Genomic DNA, 15863 nt, shown 5'->3' on the forward strand with positions numbered 1-15863 from the left:
AAAACAAGTTATTGACAAAATAATTTGATACAGAAATTTTCAATCTAATAAGAAGAAAAATGAAAATTTGGAGATAAGGAGCTCATGCACGTGTTCTTCATATTTTTGAATCAGCAATAAACACAGGTGCTCGTTAAAATTCTTTAAGTATCACTACCATTTTAGTGTCGTACATATAGCTAAAATGGTGCTCGTATTTCAATATTTCTTTAGCATAAACCGTCGTCAAAATTATTTAGTCCTTGCATAAACCAAGAGTCGAGGCGATAGCTCAGGAAAGATGAAGGAAACTTTCAGGTGGTTTATAACAACTACCAAAAGGCTTTATCAAATCAGTAACATATATTGCTATCGACAAAGCTGTAGTTTTGTGATGAAGAGGGAGCATCGCATTTGTCCTTTTTAACTACAACTAACAAAGTAAACGTTAGCTGACCTCTTTTAGCACGTATAAACACATTACTCAACGTCACGAGCATCACGAGGTGCGATACCAACCACAGGGTTATACATAACTTCACTGATACGTGCCTCTAATAACAGTCGAACTTTCCCCTAGTCACATTGTTGGTGGGATATATCAACACTCTAGTATCTCTACCGTATCTTTTTAAACCTATCAGTGGCTCTATCTTCAATTCAGTGTGTTAGATAAGACAAGATGATCGTCCTACAGTAGATATAAGAAGCTTATAAATACAGGAACAATTACTCATTCGAAACGTCCATCGCACCGCAACACGGAAGTGAATGCTATAAGACCCAGTTGCAATCTCCACAGCTCGTAAATAACACTGAAGGTGATGGAAAAGAAAGCGCTATATTTAGATGACCCGAGCGCCCGCATAGCACAGGAAAAACATCGTCCGCGGAGGCCTGCCCGGTACTTGCTGGTAGCAATGAGTGTCACCCTGTTCCTCTTGGCGACGGTGGTGTTGGCAAACGGCTGCTTACGACTTCGCCACGATCAACAGGACTCCAGCAGCAAAGATCTCGGGTCGGACCAATCCATCCCTGATCGATATGAGGGCTACAGACAGGTGATCCTGCAGTTTTTCAGCTATAGTGAAAAAGCGGACACGCAACATGGGAACGACGTTGGACTCATTTCCACTCAACATAAACCTATCGATAACGGCTTAAGTAGAATCGTTCCACAGCTCGATCAATTTATAGCCGAACCTGCGGAGAGGAGGGCACCAAAAATAGACTTCCAAGCTCAACGAAAAACCAAAGATCCCCTAACTTTTGCCAGGATAGAGTCGAATGCTGTGCGCTCTGTAGAAAACGACCTACCCCCGGGATGCTCCGTGCCAAACCCCAGTAAGATAGATTGTTACCCAGGGGGAGGGGCCTCGCAACAGGCATGTGAGGCCCGGGGGTGCTGCTGGGTACCCGTGAACCCAAATCCAGGTATTTTTTTTTTTATTTTTAATCGTTCTTTGAGAAAAAAAAAAGAGATATAACTGAAGTTCCCTGTAATGGCAAATCAAATTAATTAATTAATGCTACAGGTAGTAGAGGCGGTACACTTCTTAAATAAGTGGCTGGATTTGTGGTGATTTTTGCTTGTTTCAAATCTCTTATTTTCATACGTGTTTAACTTCACTGAATAAGAAATTGTGATATTAAAAAAATCCCTCAGTACTAGAATAGTAACAAGAGTAGAGTACGTTCAATAAATGTTTGATACTCTAATTGCTTGTCTCTTGACTGATAAACCCTTTTTTTTTTTTTTTTTTGACAACGTACCCCTAGCTCCTTATATAATATCTAATCTATTTATGACACACATTCATCTATAAAATGTAGGAAACGCGCCGTGGTGTTTTTACAAAGCCGACAATAACGCCACCTATTCCATGGGCCCTGTCGTCAAAACCCCTTTCGGCTTCTCGGCAAGTCTCACAAAACAGAAGAAATCCCAACGCTGGCCTAACGACATCCTCAGTCTCAAACTGGATGTTTATTTGGCTACGCAGAACAGGTTACACTTTAAGGTTAGTCTATTGTAATTTTTTATTAGAAAAATGTTATAAAATCCCACTTTTTTTTTTTTTTTTTAAGAGAGAGGGAGAGGGGGGGTCGAGGGACAATGGTAGGTACAATGTATAAAAACAAATAGACAGAGGGACGGGTGGAGAGGGGTTCAATGTAGATAAAGTGAGAACAAACACCGAAGTTATCTACCCAACGATAACACAAGTCATATGATGCTGTTCTCTGTCGTCACATTTACTTTCTATCACAGACAGGCGCCATCTTCTTATTCCACCAGTAGCTGACATTTGGGGATATTTATAAAGCCCGGGCAGAATACAGCGGGATGCAGGGGTTTTGGTCAATAAATGACCCGTTGATTAGTCGCAATATTATAGGACAGCTAGGTGATGGCAATTATTACATGAAAAAAATTCTTGCTAGCTTGCAGCAGAAAATATTTTAAGAATTAACCATAGATATATCTGTCAATATCGGGTGAAAAATCAATATGTTGCCCTGGTAGACGGCACTTAACTGTGTAGAACCATTTTCTTTCTTCACTGTCATATGAGAAAAATGCCAGCAGAAGCCAGATGTTGTATTGTCAGGGTTCGGCTTGGAACCGGAATATTTAAAAATTCTAAAAAAGAAACAACGTTTTCCGCGATTAAAATACGAGTGCTTTTAGTTTTGAAATAATTCCATTGGAAAGTATTAAAGCCGCTTTATCAAACAGGGGTAGTTATCTCGTATCTCAAGTCGATAATGTTGGACAACATCACTGACCACTTTCCTTCTATCTTTACACAACTACACAATGTCTAGATATGTTTCTTGATGCCGTACCATCCTTTCCCCGGTAAAGATAAAATTTAATTATCCGTGAGGGCTGTCTGGATAAACGCGAGGTAGACGTCACGAGAAAGATACACCCAATGTTATATCCGCCTATCAGACTCGTTTTGATTGACCCTAGGATCGAGCTGAAAGGGAATTGCTTTCGAGAAAGTCAAGCTGGAGAGATAGACAGTTAATGACTAAAGATGAGAATTGTGTTACAGTGACTATATCAGTGGTCTAATTAGCCGAGAGATTGGTTCCTTTATTTCCTACTTTTCAAAAACAATCTGCCTTAACATGAATAGCCCAAATATTTCAAAAATAGCAGAGATAAAATACTATTTATTAAGTATATACTGTAGAATTCTTCAATGCTTTACACCTGCTTATGCCCCCTACCCCCCCCAAAAAAAAAAAAAAAGAGAGAGAGAAATATGTCGTTACTATCGATTTTTGCCCTTTTTAAATTCTAGATATATGATCCCAAAAATGAGCGTTATGAAGTTCCCATTCAAACCCCTCCCGAACCCAAAAGGGCCACAACCTTGGACTATGACGTCACATTTAATAAGAATCCGTTTGCTATTATGGTGAAGAGGAAGAGCACGGGAACGATGATGTAAGTCTTGATTTTGAGAGAGTTCTAGTTCTTAGATTAATGATGCCGAATCTTCTCCGTATACATAATGTTTTACTTTTTATAGTGATTGTGAGTGTTCGAAATTGCTGCAACTTTTTTTCAAATAAAACGTCATCAGAAGACTGTCCATTAAATTAAATTTCGAAAGGTAATTCAGCACAATTCCGAAAAAATTCCGTCAATTATAATTTTCATAATTATCTAGTCATTATTGTCATTCATAATTACATGACTTGAGAGCGAGTGGACAGTGGACAGAATATCGAATTAATCATGTACATTTTTATATTGAATTCTTTTTTTCCTAAATTTCGTACTGAAATTCCTTACCAGGTTTGACTCTTCACACGGCTTGCTGACATTTGCCGACCAATTTCTCCAAATTTCCACCTCCCTTCCTACACAGTATATCTACGGCCTAGGAGAGCACAGGGACAGTCTGCTGCACGATGCCACGAAGCCTCACACATTTGGCTTCTACGCCAGGGACCAGCCACCTTCTGTAAGTCGTCTTCTAGACAACTGCTAAGGGAATACTTTTTCTTTTTTCCTTTCTTTCTTTAGTTTTTTATCTGTATTTCAAACAGTTTTTCCAATTCTTTATTAAACAAAGACACATTGCACATAAACACTCATACACTCATTTACTTACGCAGTACCAATAAAAACGCCATACAACATATAAAAGACACATTAAGTTTAGTGGCAAACCGTTAATAATTAAAACTCGACGTGACGAGCAAGTAAAATTAAAATGAAATAAGTAGGATCTCGGGGTCGGCATAATGAAGGATTATTTTATGTAACATAAGTTTGCTCTTATATATAGAAACGTTGCATTGCAACATTGCAGTTTTTGTTCATTTCCCTAGGAACGTATAAACTTATATGGAGTTCACACACTATATATTGGTTTGGAGAAAGATGGCAGCGCATTCGGTGTCTTTCTGCTCAACAGCAACGCCATGCGTAAGTCGAGTCAAAGACCTTTATATAAAAATGTTATCAGAAGCAATATTTGACGTGAATTTGATATCAATGATATGTTATGAAATAAATGAAGCCATGGGAAAAAGACTCATATAGTGCTTGACAAATATGTTGGCCTCTTTCCGTTAATAAAAATATTATGTTGTAAATCAAAATGCATTTTGGCATTATCAAACAAAACAAAACATTACAGCAACTGGACAAAGTATACTCATTTAAATGTTTATTTAAATTGGTTAACCAAGCTACTTTCAGTCTGCTTAACCTATTGTTAATACTTAATTGAAGAGGTTGACATGACTCCCGGTTCTCCACCAACATTGACATATACCACAGTCGGTGGTATTCTGGATTTTTACGTCTTCACCGGCCCCACCCCTAATGACGTCATTGCTCAATACACGGCTGTGATTGGTCGGCCCACCTTGCCCCCATATTGGAGTCTCGGGTTTCATCTATGTCGTTGGGGATATGGCGGAACAGATGGTATGAGGAAAGTGATCCAGCGCATGCGTGCTGCAAAGATGCCTTATGTAAGTGAATTATTTGTAGAGAAAACCTTTTCATTATTTTGTAATTACACGCGAAATCAAGTAAAGAAAGTATCAAAAATAGGAGGGTATATTGTTTTACAAAACAATTGCACGTACTTTATATCGTTATCTTTTTAAATATTACGACTTAAAGGTCTTTTTTTAGATAATCTTTTAATTTATACCATCATGTAATCTTATCTGTGAAATGAATATATTGAACTTTGTATTTCCTGAGTATTTTCATTAGTAAAGGTAACCAGTGCCAAAGCGTACTATCAAAAGATAGTTCTCATAAAAGTATTTGATATGAATCATTTGGATTCTTTTTAAACGGAACATGTATTCGAATTTCGTGAGTTTGGCAATGTAAATATAATTTCAGCAAAAATCAAGAAAACAATTCACCCCATAGACTTTGTCCGAGTATACGACAATTTGAGTTATGTGGTGAAATTACCATTTCGTAATGGAGAGTGTTCATATTATTGTAGGCAAAGGGCGCTCGCTAGATTTTTTAACACCTCAGTGGTAAAGCATTACAATTAATTTGGTTTCTTTGAGTTTGTTTTGACACACCTTATTAACGATTAAAACGAATGGGCTGGTAAAAAAATATTCTTGATTTCAGGACACCCAGTGGAACGACATCGACTACATGGACATTCACGAGGACTGGAGTTACGACAAGAAGAACTTCGCTGGACTGCCGGACGTGGTCAAGGATTTACACCAAAATGGCCAACATTACGTCATGATCGTAGTACGTACACTTACTTTGTACAAAAGAGCGAATGGCAATTCGTTTTTGACACGTTTCATGACTTTCTCGATAAGATTCACTTTGGTTGTATTTATAGCATGCTAAAATATATTTTACTTCTCATATACGTATACAACCATAATATAAGAACACGCCGCTTACTTTCCATAGGACCCCGGTATCAGTAATCAAAAAGGATATGAACCGTACGACAGCGGCGTGAAGGCGGGAGTTTTTATTATGGATGCCAACGGAACAGCTCCCATCATTGGCAAGGTGGGCTTATATAGACATTGATGTCGATATTGCAAAGCAGTGACAATAATAATTACATAGAATATAGCGAAATATAAACATTTACACATCACAATTTGAGAAGATGTATTAGGAAATATTATTGCGATGTTTGTTTGTTTGTTTGTTTGTTTGTTTCAGAGTAGGCTTGTATTGCAAAGTTCGGGCAAAAATATATAGTGTTTGGCCAGAAAGATCCAGTCTTTATATTACAAAGGTTTTGCCTGTATGAAATCTACACAATCACATGTATATGTATATAATGTTATGTTTTGCCCCTAGGTATGGCCTGGCACAACAGCATATCCAGACTTCACCAATCCTGCCGCCGTAGACTACTGGGTTAGAGAAGCCAAGGGTTACCACGACCAGGTCCCATTTGACGGGATATGGTGTGTAAGTGACAAAATTTTGTATTCCTTATGACATAAATTTTCTGTTTTTAGGCCCCCTCTGTCGCCTTACATGCTAACTGCATCGACTTAATAACTATAGACTTGTACCTGTGTAACGAAACTGAGGGTCCGTATAACAGAAAGTCCGCCCTCCATATAGTTATAATGGTTAGGGTTAGTCTGACCTAAATGGGTCAAAATCTAGGACGAGGCTTACCAGCACAAATGAATGGAAAGCAGGTTCTCTATCATGGGGCACTCTCTGTCACAGTACACCATTCATTCTTAGTTTCAATTTTAAAACAGACAAAACATCGCACAACCATGTTTATTTTAATTATGGAACTCATATGGATTTACAACAGTGTCATACTTAATGTGAAACCACACATTGCAACCACCATCTCGACTGGTCAGGTAGCTTAATTATATCTCTACCATAAGCAGCCCTGTAGTTGGAATTCACGCGAACTGGTCAAACGTGGACTTGAATCAAACACGTGTTTTTGAACTGTTTCTAAATCATAGATTTCATTATTCACAGGACATGAACGAGCCTTCCAATTTCGTCAAGGGATCCATCAACGGTTGTCCTAAATCCAAATGGGACAACCCTCCTTACTTCCCTCCAGGTACACTACCATGCGTTATATCACCTGCATTAAACTACTCGAAATAAATTATGATTTCATAACTGAGATACTTTGAACTGGAAACTGTTTGAAATTCGCTTTTTTTGTTGTTTAATTATTATGAGATTTAGCATTGCTTTTTATTGCAAAATAATAAGAAAGAAAAATTAAGTAAAATTGATGTCTCAGTGAGTTTTCCTTATTCACTTCCAAACTATAAGTGTTGTATTTAAGGGATGGCGTGTACAGAATATGGAAAACATTTTAACCCTCGTATTTACAGCGGTTGCTGGTGGCTCCCCCTCTGACAAGACGATCTGTGGTTCTGCAGTCCAAAAAGCAGGCAGACACTACGACTTGCATAGCTTATACGGCCACACGGAAGGGATTGCTTCCAAGAAGTAGGTTATTTTTGAAACGATTCTAGTAATGTCTTGATGAGAAATTGTAACGGTTCCAGGAAAGCCTTTCCAGCTTTTAAAAACCAAAGAACTCCCTTGAGAATGATTCCTTGAGAAAAAAACGCCTTGATCCTACATGTATATCTGTACGTGCAATTTTTTTACGTATATGCATTTCAGTGATTAACGATCGCGAGTTGTATGGCACGAAGCTTTTCATCTGACCTTAACTTACTTGTGAGCAAGATGCGGAGAATACACCTGTGTACTCCAGCTAAGCAAATGTAATTTTAATTTAAAAAAATTAAGAAAAACTTAAGCAAAGAAGGAGTTTCAATGTCTTCTGTTCTCCTTACAGAGCGGTGGTTACAATCACGGGTAAACGTGGCCTTATCATCTCCCGGTCGACATTCCCCAGTTCCGGCGTGTACGTGGGGCACTGGATGGGGGACAACAACGCCCAGGAACATGATCTGCAGTCCTCTATTCCTGGTAAGTGGCCAGCAAGGTAAAGCAGGAGAATCGTCGACGAGAAATTCTCATTAAAAACTGAGTACATATAGTTATAAACGTTAGTGTTAGAGCAGCTACGGTGTAGCTAGACGTACAGCACGTGGTATGGTTATATCCTGGGGGCGTTCTAGTGGTGGGTATATCATATTTGAAGAAGATCAGATGCTAATTGCACACATAAACAAACCTTATATATCCGACCAATGTACATATGGTGCCTAGGCACACTATAAGTATTTGCCCCGCCCAACTCCCGACACCCACAGACACTTCTTTGAATATGGCGCTTCGCACAGATATTTCGTGGACATTTTAGGTGTACTTAATTTCAACTTCTTCGGCATTCCACTGGTTGGTGCGGATATCTGCGGTTTTCAAGGGGACACCAACACTAACTTGTGTACCAGATGGATGCAGGCAGGTGCCTTCTACCCTTTCATGAGGAATCACAATACCAAAGGAGCTAAGGTGACGTTTATCTTCCTATATAAGCATGCACTCTCGATATTGACCACGTCTTAATAAAGCTTTTTAATATTTCGTTAAAGCATATAAAAAATCACAAGTCGGCCACAACATAGCGAATTAAACTTCAAATAGTACCTCAAAGGCAAAGATTAGTTTGTGTCCGACAAGAGCCTTTTGGACAACATTATAAAACATATTTTCGTTGTTAAAAAAGGAATGAAAAATATATATGAAAGCAATTTGCCTACCTTTTAGGATCAAGATCCAGCCAACCCAGACTTCGGCAAAGCCGCCCAGGATGCGATCAGGAACGTGTTGCTGGTCCGGTATCGCCTGTTGCCATTCCTGTACACGTTGTTCTTTCAGGCTAGTGTCAACGGCACTGGGGTAGCGCGTCCGCTTTTCTTCAAGTGAGTTTATGTAACTCCGTTAGTGATTTAGTTGAAACGGGTTTGCAGCGATGACAATTTGTTTATAAAGAGTGAGTAAAAAGTAATTATACGTAAAAATTAATGAATATTTTCTGGCACATGAATGCTGCAATTATTCATACATTTTTCAGTTCTTCTTATTAATACCTTGAAGAGTGTAACTGGCAAAACAATCAACCGAAATGGTCCGATTTTTCACGAATAGATACCTACTTTTTCTCAGATATGAATATTTTGTAGTAAGCAACACAAGTCCTGTTAACACAAAAACAGCACAATATCGAGGAGGTATATAAATTTAAGTCCATCGTTTTTATCAGACTTTGGTATTGTTTTAGATATCCCACCGACCCTGCGACGTACGGCATTGACCAGCAGTTTATGTGGGGTGATTCCTTACTCATTTCACCTGTTTTAGCCAACGTAAGTAGACCTAGAATAATTGCAATGTTATTTACCGTGAAGCGCAAGAAATAAGACGCAAGAAATAGGCCCATGTTCTGAACCAAGAGGCCCAAATTAGGTTCAGTGAAATTGTGAATTTGGCGGCCCTTGGCTCCGCGTGTTGTGACAGTGAAATGTTCAGTTTCAAGATACATTTTCGGATTTAAAACCAGAGTTAAAATCGTAAAGAATGCCTCATACATCCCCTCCTCAAATAGGTGGACCAAGCCAGATCTGTCCAAGCCTACCTGCCTAACGACGTGTGGTATGACTTCTTTAACGGTTCACTATTGACAAGTAATGGTGGCCAGGTGGCGCTGGATGCCCCCCTGGACAAGATAAACCTGCACGTGAGAGGAGGCAGTATTATCCCCACGCAGGAACCAGACGTTACCACGACGCTAAGGTATGTGTGCGGATAGCATCGTTAATGTTATATATATATATATATATATATATATATATATATATATATATATATATATATATATAACGTATTTATAGGGATATATATGGCTAACAGTTGCTTTTATTTTCAAAACTTATATACTCAGAATTAATAAACGTAATGATATAAAAATTCATTATACTTTGTTTTTGTGTCTTTAAGATTATTTTAACAACCATATTTTCTCGGTAGCCGCCGAAACAAGTTTGGTCTTCTGGTCGCGCTAAGTCCAAAAGAAGATTCCACAGGCATGCTCTTTTGGGATGATGGCGACTCTGTCAGTGAGTGATTTGGATTTCAAATAACTCTAAAATTTTGGCTGTTTAAATTTTCAGCGGTAGAGTGACTGTTGATTACTGAAACACAGAGATACAAATTCTCAAAAAATGACTTTATATTCGTTTCTGTCAGTTGCAAATAAAAAAATGCTTTTTTACCAAAAGCATGTAAAAAGTATTCTGTACGATGGTTTGTTTTTCTGAGATAAGTTCGAGAATTTCATAAGGTTTCATGATATATTATAATCCGGTTTTTCTTTTCTTTCTTTTTTTTCCAGATCCATTGGGTAGAGGCGAATACAACCTGGTAACTTTCACGGCTGGCAAGGTAATACGTTTGAAAGTTAACTATAAAAATGAACTTTATTAAAACTATAATTTTATCTTTTTACTTTATTGCTGTGTTTATTATTATTATTATTATTATTATTATTATTATTATTATTATTATTATTATTATACTGAGAAAGCGCTAAAAGTGGCAGACTGGTGTATTATATTTTAGTATTTCTTCACCCGATAATCTCACGTTTTATTTTCATTTCTCCCAGGGCGGTGTAAACTCTATGGTTCTGAAGTCGGGATACAAAACCACGATGACTCTGGGGTCCGCCACTATATTTGGGGTGGCTAGTGCGCCCTCTACAGTGACGGCTAACGGCAAGGCCGCCAAGTTCAGCTATAACACACTGACTAAGGTAAGCCGGTGTAACAGGAATGGAAGTCCGCGAGGAACCGTAGTCCCATATACTAACCCCAATACTCTAACTTACCCTAACCATGTACTTAACATATGGGAGCCCGGTCGTCCATTCGTAGGGCTTTTATTCCTGTTACACCGGATGAAACTATTAAATTCGTTCTTAAAGAATTACTTAAAAAAAGGTAGAAAACTTTGTGAAGTGTTGAATTAGTGGTAGTAATTCAAATTTAATTTTTTTCAGACCTTGAACATCAACGACCTGTCGCTCTCTTTGCTGCAACCTGTAAAGCTTGCGTGGACGTAATACATATTGAAGCCAAGCAGAATTCAGCCATAGTGCAGGGCGTATGTGTATGGGGATTGCTTTTTTGCGACAAAATATAACCGTCCGAAACTAAGAGCTGTGAAGCCGTCGCTCGGGATATTGGATTAGAATTCACCACATTTCACGAAATAATTTCATTTTACGTAGAATATAGATTGTATTTGTTTTAAAACTGTTGCACGTGAAATCTTTTTCTAGTGTCGTGCATAATAGAATTATGTTCTCGTCTCAGCATAAATAATGTCTACAGTATCTTTCACACAAAAATGCATTTTTCAGTATTTTATTAGCAACGAGGAGTGATTTATCATTTGTGAAGTATTTGAAGTTAAAATTTCACAATCGTCATAGTTGTGGATATGTTAAAACGTGTGTACAAGAGATAAATTGATATTTGAATATACAAACAATTCGTTTCGTGATACAGAAATATTAATGAACTTTTTTAAAACTGCAGCTTGACATTGTTAAATGCGCTGGATATGAAAATAATTTTTTATAACTGATAATAAACTTACTGATTTTACATTTTCTTCCCACACTTGTAAGATTTTCCCGCGAAAAAATCAAACTTAAAACATTGGATCCTCCTTTCCTGACTCTCGCCATAATTCTGTTAAAAAAACTGTGTTAATTACAAGGCCCCTTTTTTTCAAATTCCGTCATCCATTCAAACTCAATTCTTAGCGACAATAATATCCCGGAAGAGTATAGAGACACAAGAACTCTCCAAACAATCTCCAACATTTAAGAAGGTTGGTCTTCCACCAATGACAATAATTCCCTCAAGAATTTTTTGGATATAAGGAAAGGAATGTGTGAGTCTAATATAAATGTTCGAACCGTTTGCTAAATTTAATTTTAAGTTTTAGAAAATCCATTTTGTCACAGTGGGCCAGTATGAGAAGATATCCTGACTTTGTATTACCCATTGTTCTTGGTTGATTGTAACCTGTCTAACGTACAGATAGTAGGTGGCGTAAACGTCAATTCGCTGCAGACGTCATGACCGATCCTCTACCTAGCACTCCACCATCAAGCCCAGGAAAAATTTTACAGGGGGTATTGGGTGAGGAAAACGTGGTTTGCATTTCTTCCATCCTTTGAATAACAAAATTATTAAATAAATTAAATAATTTTGTCCTCAAAATTCATTGTTCACCATACGTTCATATGTATTTATATATATTGTTTCAAGTTGCAAAAAATTGTGTCAGAGTCTGTTGACTTATCCTGTTATATTCCTATGTTTTAATATTTAAATATTAATGGTACAATATCTTAAGAACGAAATACCTCAAGAACCTTTTGAAGGTAATAGGTCACGGATTAAAACAAAGATTAATGAATCGACGATACTTTTGCATTGGACTTTATTAAGACGATGGATATTAAAGGTTAAATATAGCAGGCCAAACTGCCTTTAGGTATTTCTCTTTGAAATAAACGCCAACTTTATTTTGGTATGGTGCCATAAAATTCAATCTTTCGATTGAATATTGCGTTTGACAAGTAGACAGATACTCTGTGATACGTCTTGCCATAAAGTCCGAGCATAAAATCATATTTCATCGGTATTTACTTATTACAACAAAAACACTGGCGGATACAGTATTTTGGAATAACAGAGAGGCGAGGCAAATTTAAAATAATAGACGCGTTCTGTCGGAATATATCCCCATATATCTTTCTATATTCACTTTCATATATTCACTAGCAAAATACTCTAATTAAGAAGGGCGCGGGTTAAAATAGAGGAAAAGAGAACAAAGCATCGTGGATCTGATTTTTTTAATGCTTTATTAGAATTTATTGTTAACAAAACCACCAATAACAATAATACCTATAGAAACTACAAATTCTGAGAATTTGATGTTCTACCAACAACAACAAGGTATCTCCTATTTCCTATTTTTTACCCACGGGGATTTCAGTTGGAACAGCTTCGCTGCGGGTCTCGCGCAAAGTGAATGCTTTGAATGTGAAGGTATCCTCAAATTGCTCAAATGTGTAGACCCACTGCCAGATACACACGGTGCCGCCATCTTGGTCAATGTTGATTGTTCTCTCTATGGTAGATTCTGTGTGCCATTGTTCTTCATAAGTAGATGAGAACGAACCGCTGTACTTGGCGCTGACTGAAATGAATGAGAAGGCAGCGGAAAACGATACTTCCCACGCATGCGTCGTGGTCGAGGAGGAGGATATACTGGTGCCGACCTTCACGGAATACTTGAGCTGACCCTTGTGTACGTTCGCCCAGCAGGTGATTTTTTTCCAGGATCCGGAGACTTCGGGCTGTGGAACGATCGTAACCTTGGCGTTATTGTTATTTTTCTGCACAAAATCAAACTTATTGTTGTAGTTTGTACCTTTGTGTATAATCAGGTCCGACTGCCATTTCGGTTTTTCGGTGTTGAAGGGATACGGATGGACATAACTTCCCCCAGCATGTCTGATGTAGCCGTTCTCTTCATCGATTGTGAAGAGAGCTGAAGAATAGCAATTTTTATGCGGGAAAACTGCAGTGTTATCGCCAGGCTTGGCCCAACCGCCGAAGGGGTTCAGGCAGTGGCCCCCCGAACCAACCACTTTCAGATAGCCATAGTGTCCCTCGACTTGCTGCCATTCAAGCTCATCTGCATTTTTGCAGTTGTCTGCCCGGAATTTCTCATAGTGATGACCCCAGCTCCACCAATCTACATAGTCATAGCACAACCTACTAGACCTATGTCTTAAGATGAACCGCGGGCTGGTGTAGGCATCTGAAACCAAAAAATATCCAGTTGACTATTCAAGTGTCAATCTATCAATGAGGCAAATAATGTGACCACAATTAGTCTGCATTTAATCACAATAAAAAGCACGTTGACCTGTCCTCAACCAGAATGTGGAAAGAAGCCCAAAAAATGCGTTCACTTGCAAAATACGGACTACACTGTGATGGAGCCCCTTCAAACTTCCTACCGTTTCAGTCTGCAACTCTGCGTTCTTATAGCTTACAGTGAAACAACCCTGGGCGCGACAAAACAGTTATTCAGTTATTTGTCAGAACTCACCTATTGCAGCCAACAGCGTCAAAGACAGTAGTATCAAAGTGAGGAACAAACGCATCTTTTGGCAGTTACGAACGTGGATCGTGGCTGATCGTACGTCTCCCAAAGGACAGATGGACGACTAACGAGCGTAAAAGCAGGGGTATTTATACGTTTTCACACGGGACATTTGCACATGACTTACCATAAAAGGCAATGGCGAAGTGGGTGTCACAAATCGAATCATGTGGCAGTTCCCCATTGGTTAGTCTAAGGTACCAGTGGTCTGTATTGGAAGGACGAATTATATTCGTTTTCGGAACCAATCCAGCCGTGCTTAATTTGTGTCGCGCAATAGCCAACGCCCCAAAAAGCAAACAGCAACTGGAACTAACTTGAGTAAGAGTCACATGTGTGCCACTCTAGGGTGTGTCTGCGACTTATGTTAGGCCCTGCATGTACATGTATGAAAGTATATCGGAGTTTATTCAACGAAACTGCATTTACACAGACAAAATGTTATTTTTTGAAGACTGGGCGAATTTTTCGCTGTCAACACTGTAACAGTGAACACGCAAAACTGAATTATTTCGAATGGCAAAAAAAAAGATTTGAAGTAAGAGAGTCATCGATATGTGATCTGTAGCTAAGTGTCGGTAACATCCGGAAATGAATGACACTCATTTGTTTCCAATGAATTAATTGACATTTTCATGCATCGTCTTGGCAAACGGCCACTATTATATGTTATGTTTTTTTACTCTTTTCTTCATCCCTGTGGGTATAAAAAAGAAAAGAGCACGATTGAGTAAGTCTGGGAGATTGACCATGAAGACAGAACACCAATTTTGTAGTTATTTTAAGAGTAAGATCTCAGAACAGGCCATAGAAAGTGTTTCTCTAATTCTTTGTACGTGGGATTCACATAGGATGTTTAACAACTGCCACATTGTTGCATTATTTTAGTTGGACGAGAAGCCGTTAATCAATACAGCAGCATGTTAATAATGTGTCACAATATAAGATGCTCAATTTATCATGTTCTCTAATGTCGGTCTTAGCACGCCGGCGTTACGAAACGGTGTCCAGGCGGCCCCTATTTGAAACTAAACCCTAGATTAAGTTTGCCACGGGTACAATACGATGAAATAGCGTACAATTTTTGACATCGTCAGAAACTACGGGCTAAGGCGAGTATGTTTACAAAGTTCGGGTGACATGGCATTTTTCCGACACCACCTTGAGGTCAAGTAGGGAAATGAGGTTTTTCGATTAAAAATCAACCTACTCCAGCTATTTTTTTTTTTTATAATTCAAATCCAGTCAGGTTTTTGATGGCATTTAAACTATGCACATGTAAGATATAATCGATTCTACATTTACTAGCTGTGCACTCATACCCGCTTTCAGCGGGTCCTAGACATTACCATTGTAATTAAAGTTTACTGAAGTTGGACGTGTTCCTTACAAAAAATATCAGCGTCATTGGTCGACTTCATTTCATGGTTGCGTTTTCTAACCGGAAAAGGTCCATTTTGCAATTCTTTAAAAGTAAACGGGTGTTTTGCTCAGAGAATGAAATTAAATCATTAGTTATGAGAACATTTCACACTCGAGGACTTCACTGAAGCGACAGACAATCAGACATTTTACTTATGTTTTGACAGCAATTGTGTACAAAAATGCATTAGGAAAGAGTTTTTCTTCCGCGTTCATTTAACAAAAATCAGTTATTCACTAGTTAGCC

General features: G+C 38.3%; 2 protein-coding genes across 2 annotated transcripts; one reads left to right on the forward strand and one right to left on the reverse strand.

The window, feature by feature from the left end:
* Positions 1 to 552: 552 nt before the first annotated feature.
* Positions 553 to 11607, forward strand: LOC106161988 (lysosomal alpha-glucosidase). Its single transcript, XM_024074239.2, has 20 exons — positions 553 to 1413; positions 1813 to 2000; positions 3297 to 3442; positions 3797 to 3965; positions 4336 to 4432; positions 4742 to 4986; positions 5618 to 5749; positions 5921 to 6025; positions 6326 to 6439; positions 6983 to 7070; positions 7354 to 7471; positions 7830 to 7963; positions 8301 to 8452; positions 8708 to 8862; positions 9222 to 9306; positions 9546 to 9733; positions 9968 to 10056; positions 10332 to 10381; positions 10605 to 10751; positions 10998 to 11607. Exons 1-20 carry the CDS (start codon positions 804 to 806, stop codon positions 11058 to 11060), a joined length of 3075 nt encoding a protein of 1024 aa, XP_023930007.2. The 5' UTR covers positions 553 to 803; the 3' UTR covers positions 11061 to 11607.
* Positions 11608 to 12862: 1255 nt separating this feature from the next.
* LOC106161987 (uncharacterized) lies at positions 12863 to 14483 on the reverse strand. Its single transcript, XM_013539071.2, has 2 exons — positions 14141 to 14483; positions 12863 to 13846 (listed from the first exon to the last, which is right to left on the reverse strand). The coding sequence occupies exons 1-2, from the start codon at positions 14193 to 14195 to the stop codon at positions 12990 to 12992; spliced, it is 912 nt and encodes a 303-aa protein (XP_013394525.2). The 5' UTR covers positions 14196 to 14483; the 3' UTR covers positions 12863 to 12989.
* Positions 14484 to 15863: the final 1380 nt, after the last annotated feature.

Source organism: Lingula anatina, chromosome 7 (assembly GCF_051362555.1).
Source record: "Lingula anatina isolate TDL-2025a chromosome 7, LinAna3.0, whole genome shotgun sequence".
NCBI lineage: Eukaryota > Metazoa > Brachiopoda > Lingulata > Lingulida > Lingulidae > Lingula > Lingula anatina.

Bases quoted from the DNA above. Each gene is read 5' to 3' on its own strand.
- LOC106161988 (XM_024074239.2), top strand. From the start codon at position 804: ATGGAAAAGAAAGCGCTATATTTAGATGACCCGAGCGCCCGCATAGCA. The intron at 6,026-6,325 runs GTGGGCTTATAT...TTTTGCCCCTAG, and splicing joins CAGCTCCCATCATTGGCAAG to GTATGGCCTGGCACAACAGC. The intron at 8,863-9,221 runs GTGAGTTTATGT...GTATTGTTTTAG, and splicing joins GCGCGTCCGCTTTTCTTCAA to ATATCCCACCGACCCTGCGA.
- LOC106161987 (XM_013539071.2), bottom strand. From the start codon at position 14,195: ATGCGTTTGTTCCTCACTTTGATACTACTGTCTTTGACGCTGTTGGCT. The intron at 13,847-14,140 runs GTGAGTTCTGAC...TTTTGGTTTCAG, and splicing joins GACGCTGTTGGCTGCAATAG to ATGCCTACACCAGCCCGCGG.